Raw genomic sequence first — 18,135 nt, 5'->3', positions numbered from 1 at the left:
AAAGGAGCGGAAGAAGAGAAGGAAATGAGTTGAAAAAAGTGGAGAGAAAAGATGAGGAAGGAGGAAAAGAAAAGAACAAAGAAAAAAATGGAAAAGGAAAGATAAAGGGAACAAAAAAAAAGAAAAGTAGAAAAAGGAGAGAGGAAAGGAAAAGGCGGAGATAAAAAAGAGAAACGTGAGAATAGTTTTTTGGAACGTGGCAGGAATAGAAAACAAGGATGAAGATTTCTGGAAGAACATGGAGAAATGGGATGTGATTTATATGTGTGAAACTTGGTTGGAAGAAAAAAAATGGAAGGGGTTAAGAAGCAGACTGCCAAAGGGCTACAAATGGTTAAATAAGGGGGCAGAAAAGAAAAATAAGAAGGGGAGGGCAATGGGTGGAATAATGATGGGATGGAAGGAGGAATTGGAAGGAGAAGGAGAATTAGAATTTGAAGATAGGAAAGGAATGATAGGAATAAAGATAAAAAGTGGAAAAGTGTGGTGGAAAATAGCAGGGGTATATGTAAACGAGGATTTAGAAGACATAACAGAGAATATGAGAAATTGGATGGATGAAAAAGAGGAAGGAACGAGATATCTGATAGGGGGAGACTTTAATGTGAGGACGGGAGAAGAGGGCGGGTTATGGGATGATGAAAAAGGAGAAGAAGATAAGGAAAAGAGAAAAAGAAAAACAAAGGATAAAAAAATTACAGGAAAAGGAAAAAAATTTTGTAAAGTTTTGGAAGAAGCAGGATGGGGAATAGTAAATGGTTGTACAAGAGGAAATGAAGAGGGTGAATGGACATATGTAGGGGGAAGAGGAAAAACAGTGATAGACTATGTGATCAGTAACGTGGAATCAAAAGGAGAAATAGTAGAAATGAAGGTGGGGGATGAAGTGGACTCAGACCACTTACCCTTAATAGTGACGATAAAAAGGGAGGGAGGAAAGAGGAGAAGCTGTAAATATGGTAAAAAAAAGAGCACGAGACTAGCTTGGAGTGAGAAGAAGAAGAAAATTTTCAGGGAAAAATATAAAGAAAGAAGAGAGAAAGAAAACAATACGGAGGAAAATTGGAGAAGTTTTAGTAAGGAACTGGAAAAAACAAAGAAAGTAGTTAAAAAGGAAATAAAAAAAGAGGAGGGGAAAAAACCAAAAGAAAGATGGTGGAATGAGGATTGTAAAAGGAAAAAAGGTGAAGTAAAGGAAGAAATGCGAAAATGGAGGAAGGGGGAAGGGAGTGAGGAGAATTATAAAAAGATGAAAAGTGAATATAAGAAGCTATGTGAAGAAAAAAAATTGCAAGAAAAGGTGAGATGGGAGAAAGAAATAGAAAAGATTAGAACAGAGGGAGAAGTATGGAAAGTCGTAAACAAGGGAAGAAAAAAAAGGAAGGAAGTGGAGGAAAAAATAAAGATTGAAAAATGGGACGGATATTTTAAGGAAATGTTAGGAGAAGTGGAATGGAGAGTAAGAGTAGAAATAGGAGGAGAGAGAATAGAAGACAATGAGGAAAATATAAATAGAGAAGAATTTGAAAAGGTAATAAGAAGGTTGAAAAAAGGAAAAGCAGCAGGAAGCGATGGTTTAGAAAATGAAATATGGAAATGGGGAGGGGGGGAAGAAAAAGAGAAATTATGGGAAATGTGCAAAAGGGTATGGAGGGGGGAGAAGATGCCGGAGGAATGGAGAGAAGGTATGGTAGTCCCGGTGTTAAAAAAAGGGAAAGGTGAAAATGTAGAAGAGTATAGAGGGATAACGTTGACACAGACTGCGTACAAAGTGTATGCATCTGTGTTAGCAGAAAGATTAAGAAAGGATATAGAAGAAAAAGGAATATCACCGCAGAGTCAGGCCGGTTTTAGAAGAGACATGGGAACAGTGGACCAGATATATGTGTTAAATTACTTGCTAAATAAGAAGATAGAGGAATAGTAAGGAAAAATGGTAATAGCGTTTATAGATATGAGAGCGGCTTTTGACTCTGTAGATAGGAGAAAATTGGTGGAAACAATGAAGAAAAGAGGGATAGGAGAGGGATTGATAAGAAGATGTGAAGAAATATTAATGGAAACGGTGAATAAAGTTAAGGTGAAGGATAAAAAAGGGAAAAGGTTTTGGACGACAAAGGGAGTAAGACAGGGGTGTCCGCTTAGCCCCAGCTTGTTCACACTCTTGTTGGGGGACATAGACGAAGAATTAGAAAAAGGAGGATGGGGGGGTATAAGAATAAAAGACAGGAGGGTTTACTCGCTGGCATACGCGGATGACATTGCACTACTGGCAGAAAATGAGGCAGGGATGAAAGGAATGATTAAAAACATGGAAAAATATGTAAAGGAAAAGGGATTGAAAGTGAATGTAAAGAAAACAAAGATAATGAGGTGTAGAAAGGGGGGAGGGAGATGAAAAAAAACTAAATGGGTATGGAAAGGGGAAGAAATAGAGGAAGTAAAAAGTTTCAAGTATTTGGGATACATAATCATGAGAAATGGAGAGCAGAAGGAGCATGTAAAGAACAGAGTAAAAAGAGCGGCAAGAATAATGGGGCAGGTGTGGAGTATAGGTAAAAAAAAATTCGGAAAAGATTGGAGTAAAAGAATATGGCTATTTGATAAACTGGTATGGTCGGTTATTAATTATGGCGTGGAAATATGGGGATGGAAGGAAAGAGAAGAGGTGGAGATATTACAGGAAAAATACTTGAGATGGGTGCTGGGAGTAAGAAGATATGTATCAGGATATATGGTGAGAGAAGAGCTACAGAGGGATAAATTGAAAGGTAGGGCAGGGATGAGAGCATGGAAATATGAAAAACGGCTAGAAGAAGGGAAAGGAGGAGATTTAGCAAAATGGTGCTGGGAAAAAATGAAGGGAAGAGCAAGGGAGGGAAGAAGCAAAGAAAAATGGGAAAAAGAAAGAGAGGAATTTTTTGAAAAATTTGGGTGGTCTGGAAAAGAGGTGGAAGATCTAAGAGAAAGAGGGGAAATAAGGGGGGAATATTTGGTGGAAAAAGATAAAGAATGGCAAAGAGAGGAAAGATGAAAAAAAATAAGAGAGTCAAGATTCAATAAGTATTATAAAAAAGTGAAAGAAGAAGGGATATCAGGATATTTGAAATTGGGGTGAAAGGAAGAAAAATGGCTAAGAGTGGCAAAATTTAGATTAGGGGAGGAAATGAGAGGAAATAAATATTGGGAGGGGGAGGAGAAAAGAAAATGTAGAATTTGTTTGAAGAAGGAAAAAACGTGGGAACATATATGGGAGGAATGTATAGACTGGGGAAACGAGAATAGTTGGGAGGAGATGGTGGAGGAAATTCTAGGAGGAGAAGGAAGGGGGGTTGATTGGTTAGAAACTTTGGAAAGAATAAGGGAGGAAAATGGGAGTGAATGAAAGTATAAAAAAGGTTAAAAAAAATAAAGAAATAAAATAAAGAGCGTCGGAAGCGGGGGTCCAAAGGTAGAATTTAAGGTAAAATAAGGCGGAATATAGTAAAGGTATGAATGAAAGTGTGATCTCTCTCTCTCTCGACGCGCAAGCAATAGAATAGAAGCGTAAACAGGCGTAGGATATAAGTTTTATTTTCAGAAATTGTTGCACGAAGAAAGAAGATTATAAAAGTAAAAATAAGTTAGAGATAAGACAAGTTGTAACGCGTAGATATGTAAGGGGGTAATGATGATAAGAAGGAAAAGTGTAAAAGAAAAGGAGGAATTTGTTAAGAAAAGGAAAAAGATATAGAAAGAAACAAAAAAGTGGCGGAAAGTATTTTGTTTTTATTATATAAAAGTATGAAGTTTTAAGATATAGTTTATGGAAAAATGTAAAACAAATCTGTGGGATGCGAAAGTCCCGGTGTACCTCTAAGGAGATGAATAAACACCTTTATATATATAAAAAAAAACACAGTCTTTGTTCGATATCTGAAACTATGCAGCGTTGGGCATAGTCTGTACATAAATAAGTAACCGCTTGGGAACACCGTGAAATGTTTAAGTTTTTTGCTTTATTAAAATAACATAAAATTTGTTTTATTATGATTTCATTATTTTAACAATTTCTATTTCATTCACTGTAATAAAAAAAAAATTTTGACAACATCACACGGTGTTCCCAAGCGGTCACCCATCCAAGTACTGACCGTGCCCAACGCTGCTTAGCTTCAGTGATCGGACGAGAACTGGCGTTTTCAACGTGGAATGGACGTTGCCTGAAAGATTAATTTTAGAATCAAGTATATACAGGCACGTAGTGTATAAATGTATTAAGAGGTCAGCTAGTCCTGACAATTTTGAAAATCACCGAATACAAAATATTTTATATAAAAAACTATGGCGATTTATTTACTTTTTTTTAAATAACATACTATAAATTATCAAAATTTTAAATTTGCCGAGTACTAAAAAAATAAAACATTTTGCATGGCGTCTACAACGATATCTGCAAATCTTATTTTCAGTTTGCGCGGGTGAAATCTTTATAAAGGTTAAGTTAATCAGAAAATAAAATTTTTATACTTTATTAAAAAAAGGCTACAATGTAACATAGTTTACTAAAACTAATCTTTCAATCAACGTTTATTCGAAGCTGAAAACGCCAGTTTTTGTTCTAAGAATTAGATACAATTAATCGCAAATGTAAATAAGAAACAACAATATACAAAAATAGGATTAAGTTTTAAGTAAGTAAGAACTAAGTAAGACTAAAAATTTATTGTAAAATCACATTTATATATTTGATTGTTCTTGCATGTATAAGAATTTATTTTTAAACGTAATGATAAAATGTTAATTAAAAAAAAAAAAAACAGTTTTCGTCCGATCCCTGAAACTAAGCAGCGATGGGCATTGTTTCGGCTAATTCTAGGATCGTAAGAATAGAGGTGAACGAGTTGAGAAAGGCAGATTATTTTTAAAAGCGTTCTTGAAAATTATGCACTTTATTTAATTTTTACTAAAAGTAGTTGTGTACAAATTTCTCAAGCGCGAGCCACGCGAAATTTAAAGCAAGCGGGAGTCGCGTAAGTTTTGAAGCGATCTCACAAAGTCGCTTTTGAAATAGACCTAAAGTTGTCACAGTAAAAGGCACGAAGTGTCTTCGAGCAAGACTCATAAGCTACTACGTGCTGTTAGCAGATCGATGGTAAGTGCTAAGCACAAACTCATTGTTTAAGCGAGAACGCAATCCCGGAGTTCCCGGCGATCTTAGAATCCGCAGGATCGTCTTGCGTTGCTTGCCTGAGATTATTGTCTCTGATTTCATGATCGTTTGTGACATTAGCCAGAGAATGGCACTGCGTATTTGCAGATCGTCATAAGGCACAATGCGTGCTTAATCTTTGTCTAATAAAACAAAGAAAGGGCTAGCAAGAAGCTTGATCTCTTCAAGGTGCGTATTGGGCGACGCGACGGCGCCGGGAAAGCTAGAATTACGTCTCCGATATTTATTAATTATTTTAAACTTATACATTTTCCTCCCGCCTCGCCATGGCAAGGGCAAAATTTACTCGCTAGGCTCCGATGCTAAAGATAACGGGATTAATTTTACAACCGGCCGAACTAGAGTAGTGGTTGCCGTACGTATGGTTACCACGCGTATATTTCCGTCAATGCCGGGGTGCGTGGCTATTACACGAGCAAAGGGCCACTGAGAAAGAGCGGTATTTTCGCCTTTAATTAAGCAAAGTGTCCCGATTGATAAATTTTTATCTGGACTACGCCATTTTTTCCTAATGTTTAACGTAGGGAGATACTCGGTTGACCATCGTCGCCAAAAATGGTCTCTCATTTGTTGCACGAGCTGCCACCGTGTTAATTTATTTTCAGCTATGTTTCCGCGGGACGGTTCGGGTATCGCGATAAGCGGTGCTTCGATTAGAAAGTGACCTGGAGATAAAGCCTCTAAATCTTGAGGGTCACTGGTTAAAGCGGCAAGCGGACGCGAGTTGAGGCAGGCCTTAACTTGTGAAAGAAATGTTATGAGTTCTTCAAACGTTAGTTTAAAATTCCTAATCACGCAATAGATATAATGCTTGGTGGATTTTACGGCGGCTTGCCATATACCACCGAAATGTGGCGCAGAAGACGGGTTAAAATGCCAGCGGATTCCGTCACTAGCTAAAGTATTTAAAAATTGACGGTTTCGAGTCAAGTCACGCATGAAACCGCGTAATTGCGCATCGGCGCCGATGAAGTTAGTACCTCGGTCACTGTATAAGTCGAAACATAATTCTCGGCGAGAGGTAAATCGGCGGAAGGCCGCTAGAAAGGCCTCGGTCGTATAATCCGAGACAGCTTTCAGATGTATTGCTCGCGTAGCAAAACATACAAAAATGGCAATGAAGCCCTTGTGGCTTTTCTAGCCTCGTCCTTTAGAGGTTCTCATTAAAATTGGACCTGCGTAATCGACTCCGGTGTTTTGAAAAGGACGAGACGGCAAAACTCTGGCGTTAGGCAAAGGACTCATTAGAGGATAAGGTGATTGACCTCGTCAGCGCGTGCAGACAACACATTTATGAATGTGGTTTTTTATTAAGGTTTGGACGTCGATAATCCAGTATTGTTGTCGGATGGTGGCCAAAATTAACTGCATCCCGCCGTGCAGCGTGCGCCTATGGCAAGTATCGACAATTAATTTTGTAAAATGAGAGTTGCGAGGCAATAGTATTGGATTTCGGGAATCAGAGGAGATCGCAGCGTGTTGCAACCGCCCGCCAACACGGAGTAATTTTTTATCGTCAAGGACGGGAGTAAATTTGATAAGAGGATTCTGACAAGAGAGAGGTTTATTTTTGATTAGATTATTAATTTCCTCAGGAAACCAGGTGGCTTGAATTGTGGATATCCAGTAGTTTTGAATTTCTTCAATTTCATTTGGCAAGATGGGTTCGTTTCTTTTACCGGAGTTTTTTAGCAACCATCGTCGACACAAGGCGCAGACCCGGAGTAATCGTTGCAGATTGGAAAATCTAAGCAAGATGGAATTTTCTTCTGGTGTTTGAGTCCCCAGATGTGCTGTAACAGGTCGTGTTTCTTCTTTGGTTTGAAAGGAAGGATTGCCAACGAGCCTGAGTAGCAGGTGGTTTGTTAGTTGTAGCCACGCCGGTCCTTGCCACCACAGGGAGTGATTGTTAAATGCAACGGTGGATAGACCACGAGAAGCACAGTCCGCTGGATTTTCTTCTCCGAGCACGTGATGCCATTGAGCCTCCGGAAGTGATTCCTGTATTTCTGTAACTCGGTTGGCTACGAAGGTAGTCCATCGAGATGGATGGCCCTGAATCCAGGCCAAGGCAATAGTTGAATCAGTCCATAAATGAATATTTGCAATTTGAAATCTAGCGCCGTGTTTTATATTATTAATTAATCTGATAAGCAAGGCGGCGGCATTTAGTTCCAGGTGTGGAAGCGAAATGGTTTTCAACGGTGCTACTTTTGTTTTTGCTTGAAGTAGTGCAATTCTGGAATTGAAGTCGTTATCCTCGACCGTAGTTACCCGAATGTAAACCACGGCAGCATATGCCTTTTCTGAAGCATCCGAAAATCCATGAAGCTCGATTGTGCAACCGGTAGAAAAAATATGAATCCAACGTGGTAGCGAAATTTCTTCGATTTCACGCAATTCCTTGCGGAAAATTTTCCAGGTTTCTTGATCCTTTATTGATAAAGGTTGATCCCAGTCGATTTTTTGAAGCCAGAAGGAATGCAGTAGAATTTTGGCGCGGACGATGACCGGAGCTAGCCACCCGAGGGGGTCGAAAAGTCGCGCGGTTTTTAAAAGTACTTGTCGTTTGGTAGGTACCGTGTCAGCTGTTGGGTTAACCTTAAAAGTAAATGAGTCAGTGACGGGATGCCAGTGCAATTCCAGAATAGAATGACCCTCTGCGGGGTGCCATTCAAGTGGGTCTCCCTGTCCTTGGACCGATGGTATTGTTTTCAAAAGTTCCGATGAACTAGCGACCCATTTTTTGAGCACGAAACCACCCGCAGAACAGATTTTAATTAGTTGATATAGCTTTTCCTTAGCGTCGGAAAGTGTGTCAGCGCCGGTCAGGATATCGTTCATATAAGTTTCTTTTTCCTAAATCTCGGCTCCGCAAGGGTAATTGACCCTTTCATCCTTGGCAAGCTGGCGTAAAGTGCGTATTGCCAAGAAGGGGGCCGAAGTGAGTCCATATGTAATTGTATTAAGTTGGAATTCACAAATAGGATCGGAGGGCCAGCTACGCCAGAGTATTCGCTGATAATATCGATCAGATTCGGTTATAAGGATCTGGCGGTACATTTTCTCTATATCGGTGGTTAGAGCGATTTTATAGCAACGCCAATTATTTAATATATCACCGAGAGGCGCTAATAAATTAGGTCCGCAGAGTAGTTTATCGTTTAAAGATCCTCCCGTCGGTAACTGCGCGGAACCGTTAAATACGACGCGGATCGCAGAATTGTTTTCGGTTGTTTTAAATATACCGTGATGCGGCAGGTAGCAGATGGCTTTGTTTGAGAGGTCAGCAGGAGATACTATGGACATATGCCCGAGCTCAATGTATTCTGTCATAAATTTTGTGTATAACGCCCGAAGTTTAGGTTTGCGCTGAAAACCTCGCTCCATGCGTTCAAGCATGCGTAAAGAAAGCTGGCGCGAGCCGAGGAAATTACTATTTTGTTCCCTCATTGGTAAACTGACCATGTATCGGCCGGAATCAAGACGCTTATAATTTTTTATATAATGTTTTTTGCAACAGATGTCATTTGGAGTCTGCGGAATCGTTTCCCCCTTAACCTCCTCCTGCTGCCAAAAACGCATGACTAATTTTGCTAGATCGTGTTTCGTATTACAAAGGTGAACAGTTGCCAGAAAATCCAACGCACTGCCCGTTGCAATTCCCGTAAGAATCCATCCCAAAGAAGTTTTTAGCGCGACAGGAGAATTAGGATTTCCTTTACGAAGCCCGTCTTCAATAATTAATGCGTGAACCGCGGCACCGAGAATAATTTCTACCGGATCAGAATCCTGAAAATCCGGGTCAGCCAATTCCAGGCCTTGCAAATGCGGCCAATGGTTTTGCAAATAAACGGATCGTTCTGAATTGAGAGAAACGCAAGGCAATACAAAAACCGAAACCTTTAATTTATAAGCGCTCCGGGTACTCAAAGTAATATCGAGTGAGATGCAACCGTGAGCTTGTCCGGATTTAGTGCCGCCAATACCGAAAATGGCAGTTGTGGCTGGTTGGCGGAGCAGCCGCAATTTTTGAACTAGCGATTCTGAAATAATAGAAATTTCCGAACCCGGATCAATTAAGGCACGCACGAGGATTTCCTGGCCATAACGATTTTTAACATATATTCGCGCCGTTGCTAATAAAATTGTTACATGCAAACTTAAATCATTACGCAAGTGGAGAACAGATGCTTCCCTTGGCTGAGTTGAGGCGACGGTGGTTGACGGTTGAGCGCTTGTCGGCGTCGTCGAGATTGTCGTGGTAGGCTTGGCGTCGGCTGTAGTTCGTTGACCTCCGGTTCCGGAGTCTGGAGAGCTGACGCAGGTTTCGTGGATGGTGCTGTGGTGTCTTTATCCACAAATTGAACAGCTTCTTGTAGAAGGGCAGGTGGCGAGACGATGTTGTCCAAAGCAGTTGAAGCAGAGCTGGCGAAAGGAAACATAATCCCTTCGAACCTTGGGGCCTTTCTTAGCGAATTCAGGACAGCTTAGAATATAATGTGGGCCACTGCAAAGCACGCACCTTGATGACCTTTTTTTTGCTGAGGTAGAGGATGCTTTCCCGATGTAAGATTGTCGTTGTTTTCGAGGAGTAGTAATTGACGTTGGTCTTTGTTGAAATCGTTCAAGGTTTCCTGGTACGGGATGGAGAGCCTCCAAGGTTCGCAACCGTCCTTCGAGAAACGTTTTTAATTCTTCATACGTTGGCGGGTCGCTTGTGCCGCTAATTGAAGTTTCCCACTCGCGTCTTGAGCGGGGATCCAGCAATTCGGTAATAAGATGCACGAATAAATCAGAATCGGCAATAGGACGATCAATTTCTTCAAAAGTTCCGACAGTTTGCAGCATCGTATGGAAGAGCTTGCGCAAGTCGGGAAGAGATTCACCTTTCATTTTTGGCATAGAAGTCAGAGATACGAAGCACGCGCGCACAAGTAACCGTTTATTAGTGAAATGTTCCTCCAAAAGGTCCCAAACACGTTGATAGTTCTCGGATGTCATTGGGATGTTCCAGACCATTTGTTTGGCCTCTCCTTTCAGGCATCCTTTTAAATAATGTTGTTTTTCCACATTTCCGAGAATAGCGTCCTTAGAGATAATGAATTGGAATAAGTCTTTAAAAGCTGGCCATTCTTCGAATTTGTCCGTAAATTCAGGCAACTGGATACGCGGTAGCTGTCTTCGAGCGACCGCTTGGGTAGCTATATTCCGTTCGGTGTCGGTCTTCTTTGCCTTGTTTAGGTAATCAAGAAAGGCGGGTCGTTGAGTGATATATGACTCCTCTGCTTCGGCAAAGTTACCATCCTTGATATAGGCATGGCTCTCAATATCCTTCCAGTGGGATGTACAAAGTTCATTGTGGGCCGCCTCGAATTTTGCCCAATTGTTATCGAGCAGCTGCAGGCGTGTTTCCACTGCGCCGGTAGTAATGTTCGCAGCACCGGTTTTCCGTAAATTTTCAACAGCACGCGATATTCTTCCGTAAAGCTCAACTTGAGCATGAATTAACGCTTCGTAAAAGGGAGTGAATAAAGTGAAACCTTCTATTAAATACAAACTCCCTTGATGAGCCATGGCTTCTCCACCAGTTAGCATGCCTACAGTTGGAACAGAAAGAGATGTACACTGACCGGTAATAATGGCCTGTCGCACTGCGGCGACGGCGGCTCCCGCGCGTGAGGTGGGGTAGTGTGCGTGAGGCCTCACCGCGGATCGCGTACGTGAGGCAGGGAACGCCGAAAGGAGCGAGAGGACGGGGGAAAATTTGGTGGGAGGTGTTCTCATGCTCTATCCCGTTCGCGACCCGTGCGTGTGAGAGAGAAAGCATGAGTGAACGCTAAAAAATTATTATAGGCGCACCTTCGCTCTCTCGCTTGCATGCGTTCGTGTTTATACGGTTAGACAAGGATTGAAGTATATCGCAAGAGTACGCTATTAATTCTAGCTTATACTTTAAGACATTTCGCGACTTTTGACAATTGAAATTAAATACTCATGTTACTTATATTATAAATATATATTTTTACATTACGTATAATTAAATTTTAGAATAATTTTTGTTTTCTGTCTTGAGAAAGACAATTTTAAATGCCTTGTCTTTCTCAAGTCAGAAAACAGCAGAAGTGTTTCCAATCAAAAAGTGAGCAGGAGTTAAGACCTCCAGATCGTCAGGATCGTCCGTGAGAGGCCACAATGGTCTTGAGTTAAGACACGCCTCTATTTGCACCAACACTGTACTCATTTCCTCGAAGGTCAGTCTTCGCTCTTCTATGACCTTGATGAGATGCAATTTAACTTGTTAACGCCGAACTCCCAAATTCCGCTAAAGTGAGAAGCCCGCGCAGGTATGAACTTTCACGTCGTTCCTTGCGTAACAAGCTGGGGAGTCACAGCCTCGTAAAACTCCAAATGCTTCCGGAGCATATTACGAAGTTCCAAATCGGCCCCTCGGAAATTAGTTCCATTATCGGAATGGAGAACTCGACAAACCCCACGGCATCCAACGAACCGACGGTATGCATTCAGGAAACCCTCCGTAGATAAATCTCCGACGACCTCCAGGTGTATCGCTTTAGTGGCGGGACACACAAATAGCGCAATGTATCCTTTGCACGTTGCTTGGCCTCGACCTAAACTCCTGCGTATTGCAAATGGTCCCGCGTAGTCTATCCCAGTCTCAGTGAACGGACGCTCCAGGTTTACTCGGGGAGACGGAAGATTTCCCATCTGTTGCACCAGAGGCAGCGTCCGAAATCTGGCACATCTCACGCAACTACGTATCTCCTTTTTGACCGAGTTAGGCCCATCGATGACCCAAACATGTGTCCTCAAGGTAGCCAAAGTCAATGTGGCTCCACCATGTCAGCACTCAGAGTGAGCGAAGCGCACGTACAGTTTTACCAAAAAGGATTGTTTCGGCAATATCGGACGGAATTTCGCATCGTGTAACAAACTACTGTGCCGTAGTCTACCACCCACTTTCAACATTCCTTCTTCGTCAACATAGGGATTTAATTTTTTCAGCACCGAATGTCGAGGCACAGGATTGCCCTTCCAAAGCGCATCGATATCGCTGGAGAACACAGCACGCTGAGTGCACCTTATCAACGCGCACCGAGCTCTGGCCAACTCAGCCACGGTAAGATATCCAGGGGTCGACGAATCTCCTTGCCTTCGGCGACGACAGTTGTCCAAATACCTGAGACACCAAGCGTACACGCGAGCCACTCTGTTCAGATAGGAAAAACTCTGTATGGAGGATTCAATATATGAATCATACACCACCTCTTTTTTTTGAGCAAGTAAGGCGTGCGTTGCCTCAGGTGTCATTTCCGTGTGCTTCCTTCGGTCTGGCCAGTTATCTGGATTTTGTGCCAACCAGTCAGGGCCCTGCCACCACAATCGTGAATCGCGCAGGTCCCTGGGACTCATCCCTCGCATTGCAATATCCATCAGGTTCTGACCCGAGGGCACGTGCCTCCATCGTACCTCCGGTAAGCTGGTTTGAATTAAGGATACCCGGTTGGAGACGAACTGCTTCCAGCGGCTGAGGTGCTCGCGTATCCAAGCCAAGACAACTAGGCTGTCCGACCAAGCAGTCACCGGCGCCTTTCGCAGAAACCTAATTTTACGGATGTGGCAAATCAAACGCACCAGCAGTGCGGCCCCACAAAGCTCCAAATTTGGCACACTAATCGTCTTTATTGGACTGAGCTTTGCCTTTGCAGCAACCAAGGCGACGTGCACAGAGCCATCCTCAAGAACAGTATGAACGTACACAGCCCAGCAAAGGCTCTGATCGACGCGTCAGCGTAGCCATGAATTTCCAATGTAGTATTGCCCGTAAATTTTAACCAACGATCTATGCTCAAGCTCCTCAATTCACTCAAGGACTCCAGATATCGTGCCCAGTACCGATGCTGTTCTTCATTGAGCAACTCGTCCCAATCTATCTTGGCAATCCATAAGTCTTGCATGAAGACCTTTCCTATTATCATCACCGGTGAAATCCATCCTAGGGGATCAAACAGCTTAGACAAACATGACAGCACCGTGCGCTTGTTATATGCTGCCATCGTGCTCAACTGTATTTCCCTTGCAAAACCAAAGCGATCAATCAAAGGGGTCTACTGAAGGCCGAGCGCATTCACAGTCTCCATAGTATCAATAGACACAGAAGCGTCACTGCTATTCGAAGCCCTCAGACGCAGGTATAAGCGACGGGTCATTCGCAGACCATTTATCCAGCTCGAATCCTTCTCGTCGTAATAGGTTAATCAACTCGTCACGTTCCAGTACCGCTTCCTCGAGGTGGTCAGCACCCCCGAAAATATCATCCACGTACGTATGATGGCTGAGACAGTGAGCACCTCGGGGAAAAGATTCCCCTTCGTCCGTAACCAACTGTCGCAAGGTACGTAAAGCAAGGTAGGGAGCACACGATGTCCCATACGTTATCGTGGTAAGCCAATACTCTACCACATTTTTTCCTGGTTGGGGAGTCCACAAAATTCTCTGATAGTCTCGATCTTTCTTTCGTATACCAATCTGCCGAAACATCTTAATTTTGTCTGTGCAGTAGACAAACTTGTAACGCCGCCAATTTGTAAGCACCAGCGATAAATCATTTTGCAGGGCCGGGTCTGTCATCAGGGCTTGGTTTAGACTCCGATTAGTAGGGGTTGGCCGAGAAGCGTCGAAGACCACCCGTATTTTCCATTTCGGGATTTCCTGTATTACAGGGTAATAAGGGATATACCAAAAGTGTACAAAGTTAATCTCCGACGGCGGTATCGGTTCCATGTAGCCCATTGATTCATAAATTTCCATAAAACGACGATACTCCTTGTTCAATTTGGTATTCCGGCTCAGCCGCTTTTCTAATGCAAGCAGTGAACGCTGAGCTATCAACCTGGTGCTCTGCGCTTTGCCGTCAGGACGATGCTTAAAGGGTAAGCAAACTGAATAGCGACCCTCGTTATCGCGAAAATGCGAGATCCGAAATATCGTCTCGCACTGTTCTTCCTCGGGACTCAAATGACGCTGATCTCCTCCTAATTCCTCTAATTGCCATAGGTGCTAGAAGGACTCCTTTAACTCCTCTTCGGCCGCGCAATGTAATGCAACTCTCGGTTCCTTGTCAGCCGTTTCCGCCCGCCATGTACGGCCAACGCAAGCTCACCCGGATACTATCCATCCAAGGGTAGTTTCTTGAGCGACAACACTCGAGTTCGGTATCCGGTGTAACCCGCTGCGGATTACGTCGTCATAGACAGAAACGCTCAATAGTAGATCAATTCTGGAAGGGCAATAGTAGAACGGGTCAGTCAAAAACAATTGTTTACCGATCGAACTCGCCGGAGCATTAAAACCTATGCTCGGCAGCAATCCAGTTAGTTTGGGTAAAATAAAGGTTTCACAATCCAGTTTAAAGCGCTCATCGTAGATCGATTGCAGTTTCACTCGAACTATAGTGCGCACGGTATGTGCTTTAGCGGCGCCTATTCCGGCCACAGGAATATGTACATGCAGCCGTGTCATTTGTAGCATCTGAGCCATCGCTTCGGTCATAAACCAGGCCTGGGAGCCTTGATCCAGCAACGCACGTGCTTGTAATCGGAATCCTCGCACGTCGCTAATATACAAGCACGCAGTCGGCAATGAAACCTTATTCATTCCAGACGGAGTACTTGAATTAAACACATTAGTCTCTAGTCATGAATCGGACCTCGGGGCAGATTCAGACGTCGAGGTCGAACTCCAAGTGGCAGCAGTAGCATCGCGTAAGTGTATCGATGTATGATGCCTTTGTTTGCAGATTTCACATCGGCGCGTCGATTTGCAGTTCTTAAAACCGTGCTGCCCCAAACAGTTAAAACAAAGCTTCAGGCGCCGAACCTCGTCGCGGCGATCCTTGGGACTTCTCACAAACTCTGCACAGGCGCCTATGAAGTGCTCACGCGAGCAAAGTGCACACTGCCTTTTGGCTGTCTTAAAAGAGAACTTCCCTGTTGTATGAAAAGTCCTGGCAGCCTTCCCTCTCAAATTCATCCGGTTAGGTGTCCGTTCCGGAACCTTGCAATTCTTAACCGACTTGAGACCATCATAACGGCAATTCAGCCATGACACGAGTTCAGCCATCTTAGGGAACCGAGAGATCAAAGCAGATGTTACCTCAGCACCTGTAGAAAGAATCTCGGAACGACTCTTACGGTAGGACAACTGCTCTTCCCATAACCGGCGGGTCTCACCGTCGAGCGTTTGTAACAAACGGTGGCACATTAAAGCCTCCAGTAAATCAGTGTCGGACTGCGTCAACTTTCGCATTGCCAGGAACGTCAAATTGGCCGTTTTCACTCTCGAATTTAAATCGTCGGCATTCAAGACTCTCGTCGGTTGTAGATCGGCCAATTTATCTAATAACAAATTCAACTGGTAGCGTGGTTTGTCGTACGCAGTGATGGGAATTTTAGCTCCGAGCAACATCGATGTTGCTGGAGTGGGGGACCACGCACACACGCCGACGTCCTGTCGGTGAGCGCGCCTCGCTCGGCCACGCTCGGTCTCGCTCGGCTTGCAGAAGAGGACAGATATATATATGTTCTGTCTTCTTTGCACCGAGGCAGCTACGAGTCGTAGGCTACGACTCGTAGCCTACGTCGGCCTACGAGCCTATGACTACGATGAGTGCACACATCGCGCGATGCGGCCCGCGTAAATCGCGGGCACTAAGATACATGTTTCTCTTTGCAAGTTGTATATTAGAATACGATGTGGTCTTCCGCACTACCCAGGTGGTGCAACTTACAGTGCGTTAGGTTTTGTAACGTGGACCTTCGCCGGTGGCCATATCATACCACATTTCTTAATATCTTTACCAATTTTAAATTGTTTAACACGCAAAGTGTTTGACAAACTTAATATTAAATTGTTAATAAATAAACTGTCTAACACGCAAAGTGTTCAACAGATTGCGTATACTATATGTCGGAAGGATAATTTTTTACGGGAGTAAATGAAAAAGAAAAGCGGCAATATTAGTTATTTAAATTTTTATTTTAATTAAAAATATTATAAAAAATTGATATATAACTAGGTGTCCGCCCCGGCCTCGGCCACAATTTATTTATTAACAAATTAATATTAAATTGTTAATAAATAAACTGTGGTCGAGGCCGAGGCGGTAGACGAGACCGGGGCGGACACCTAGTTAAATATCAATTTTTTAATAATTTTTTTTTAATAAAAATTTAAATAACTAATATAGCCTCTCTTCCTTTTATTCACTTCCATAAAAATTATCCTTTCTACATATAGCATATGCAATCTATTGGACACTTTGCGTGTTGGACAGTTAATTTATTAACAATTTAATATTAAGTTTGTCGGACACTTTGCGTGTTGGACAATTTACAAATGGTAAAGATATTAAAAATATGGTATGAAATAGCTATCGGCGAAGGTCCACGTGGACCTTCGCCGGTAGCTATATTATACGTACGTTAAAAAACCTAACGCACTGTAAGTTGCACCTCCTGGGTAGTGCGGAAGACCACATCGTATTCTAATATACAACCTGCAAAGAAACATGTATCTTAGTGCCTGCGATTCACACGGGCCGCATCGCGCGATGTGTGCATTTATCGTAGTCGTAGGCTCGTAGGCTGACGTAGGCAACGACTCGTAGCTGCATCGGTGCAAAGAAGACGGAACATATATATATCTGTCCTCTTCTGTAAGCCGAGCGAGGCGCGCTCACCGACAGGACGCCGGCGTGTGTGCGTAGTCCCCCACTCCAGCAACATCGATGTTGCTCGGAGCTAAAATTCCCATCACTGGTCGTACGTCTTCTTCAGCTTCTTCCACGCTATTGAATAGTTGTCAGCTTTCAATGGTAAGTGGGCAATCGTACGCTTGACTTCCTCCGGAAGACTGGCTACCAGATACCTGAATTTATCCAAATCAGACAATTCAGGCCTCTCGTGAATCGTAAATACAAAGTACGCACTGAAAGCGTCCCAATCTTCGTACTTTCCAGAGAATGCCACTTCGGCCAGCTTAGGAAGCCGGCTGGTCTGATTCGCGACCGAGTCTGTATCATTGCGGCCTGCAGCAGACATGGAGGCCTCTGAATCGTCCACATCCGCGAATTCCGCAAGCAAGGTAGATAATTCTTCTTGTGCATTATAAAAATCCGTTTCCACGTCGTGTAGAACATTGCCCTGTATATACGGATCTTCATCTGCTCTTTCAATAGCACTGATTTCCAGATCAGCTGTATAAAAATCTTTCACATAAGTTTTCAGGGCCGTAAGCGCATTTTTCACTCGCACAGCGGTCACTGTATCTCGAGGAATCCGCTTTATGCCAGGCATCACACGACGCAGAACCTCCACTCGCCGTCGCTGCTGTGCTACCAATCGCTTCAAGGCAAACGGCGCCATGTCCGGTCATTAAATCTCTTTTCGTTATATTATTTCTCGTAATACCTTTTGGGTAAAAAAATAAGCTGTAATTTAATCAATCAAATGAGCACCGACCGAAGAATCGCACAACCACACTCAGCTCGTACTCGTCACGTTAGAAATAACTGAATTGTACATTTATCGCGTTAGTCATCCGATGAAGTTGATTCACAAACTCGAACGCCATAAATATCGTCGTCATGGGCAAATATATCTATTTTAATTAAGAACACGCTACGCGAGTGAGGTTATCGCTTCCCCGCACAATGCTCAAACAAACAGATCATTAGACGAGAAATCACAAATAAACAATAAAATGATACAGCCCAAGCCGCAGACTCTCCATAAACATAGCCCAATACAATTCGTATAACCCTCGTTCACGATCGTAGGCTACAGCATCTTAGATAACCTCAACTTCTCAGGACACGAAAACAGCTCTTCGCCCCTCACCCG

General features: G+C 43.1%; 3 protein-coding genes and 1 non-coding gene across 4 annotated transcripts; all 4 read right to left on the bottom strand.

Annotated features, from left to right (window-relative positions):
• Positions 1 to 4,084: 4,084 nt before the first annotated feature.
• Positions 4,085 to 4,203, bottom strand: LOC139111700 (5S ribosomal RNA). Its single transcript, XR_011547259.1, has one exon. It is a non-coding gene; the product is annotated as a 5S ribosomal RNA (ribosomal RNA).
• A 950-nt stretch (positions 4,204 to 5,153) lies between these two features.
• On the bottom strand, positions 5,154 to 8,056 carry LOC139111689 (uncharacterized). The gene is made up of 2 exons (XM_070672164.1): positions 6,710 to 8,056; positions 5,154 to 5,285 (listed from the first exon to the last, which is right to left on the bottom strand). Exons 1-2 carry the CDS (start codon positions 8,054 to 8,056, stop codon positions 5,154 to 5,156), a joined length of 1,479 nt encoding a protein of 492 aa, XP_070528265.1.
• Positions 8,057 to 8,071: 15 nt separating this feature from the next.
• On the bottom strand, positions 8,072 to 10,810 carry LOC139111688 (uncharacterized). The gene is made up of 3 exons (XM_070672163.1): positions 9,738 to 10,810; positions 9,388 to 9,682; positions 8,072 to 9,313 (listed from the first exon to the last, which is right to left on the bottom strand). The coding sequence occupies exons 1-3, from the start codon at positions 10,808 to 10,810 to the stop codon at positions 8,072 to 8,074; spliced, it is 2,610 nt and encodes an 869-aa protein (XP_070528264.1).
• A 511-nt stretch (positions 10,811 to 11,321) lies between these two features.
• Positions 11,322 to 13,290, bottom strand: LOC139111687 (uncharacterized). Its single transcript, XM_070672162.1, has 3 exons — positions 12,935 to 13,290; positions 12,116 to 12,836; positions 11,322 to 11,489 (listed from the first exon to the last, which is right to left on the bottom strand). The coding sequence occupies exons 1-3, from the start codon at positions 13,288 to 13,290 to the stop codon at positions 11,322 to 11,324; spliced, it is 1,245 nt and encodes a 414-aa protein (XP_070528263.1).
• Between the last annotated feature and the right edge of the window lie 4,845 nt (positions 13,291 to 18,135).

This window comes from Cardiocondyla obscurior, linkage group LG24 (genome assembly GCF_019399895.1).
Source record: "Cardiocondyla obscurior isolate alpha-2009 linkage group LG24, Cobs3.1, whole genome shotgun sequence".
Taxonomy (NCBI): domain Eukaryota; kingdom Metazoa; phylum Arthropoda; class Insecta; order Hymenoptera; family Formicidae; genus Cardiocondyla; species Cardiocondyla obscurior.
The sequence above is the reverse complement of the archived record's forward strand: the minus strand, read 5'-3'. Positions and strand labels throughout refer to the sequence as shown.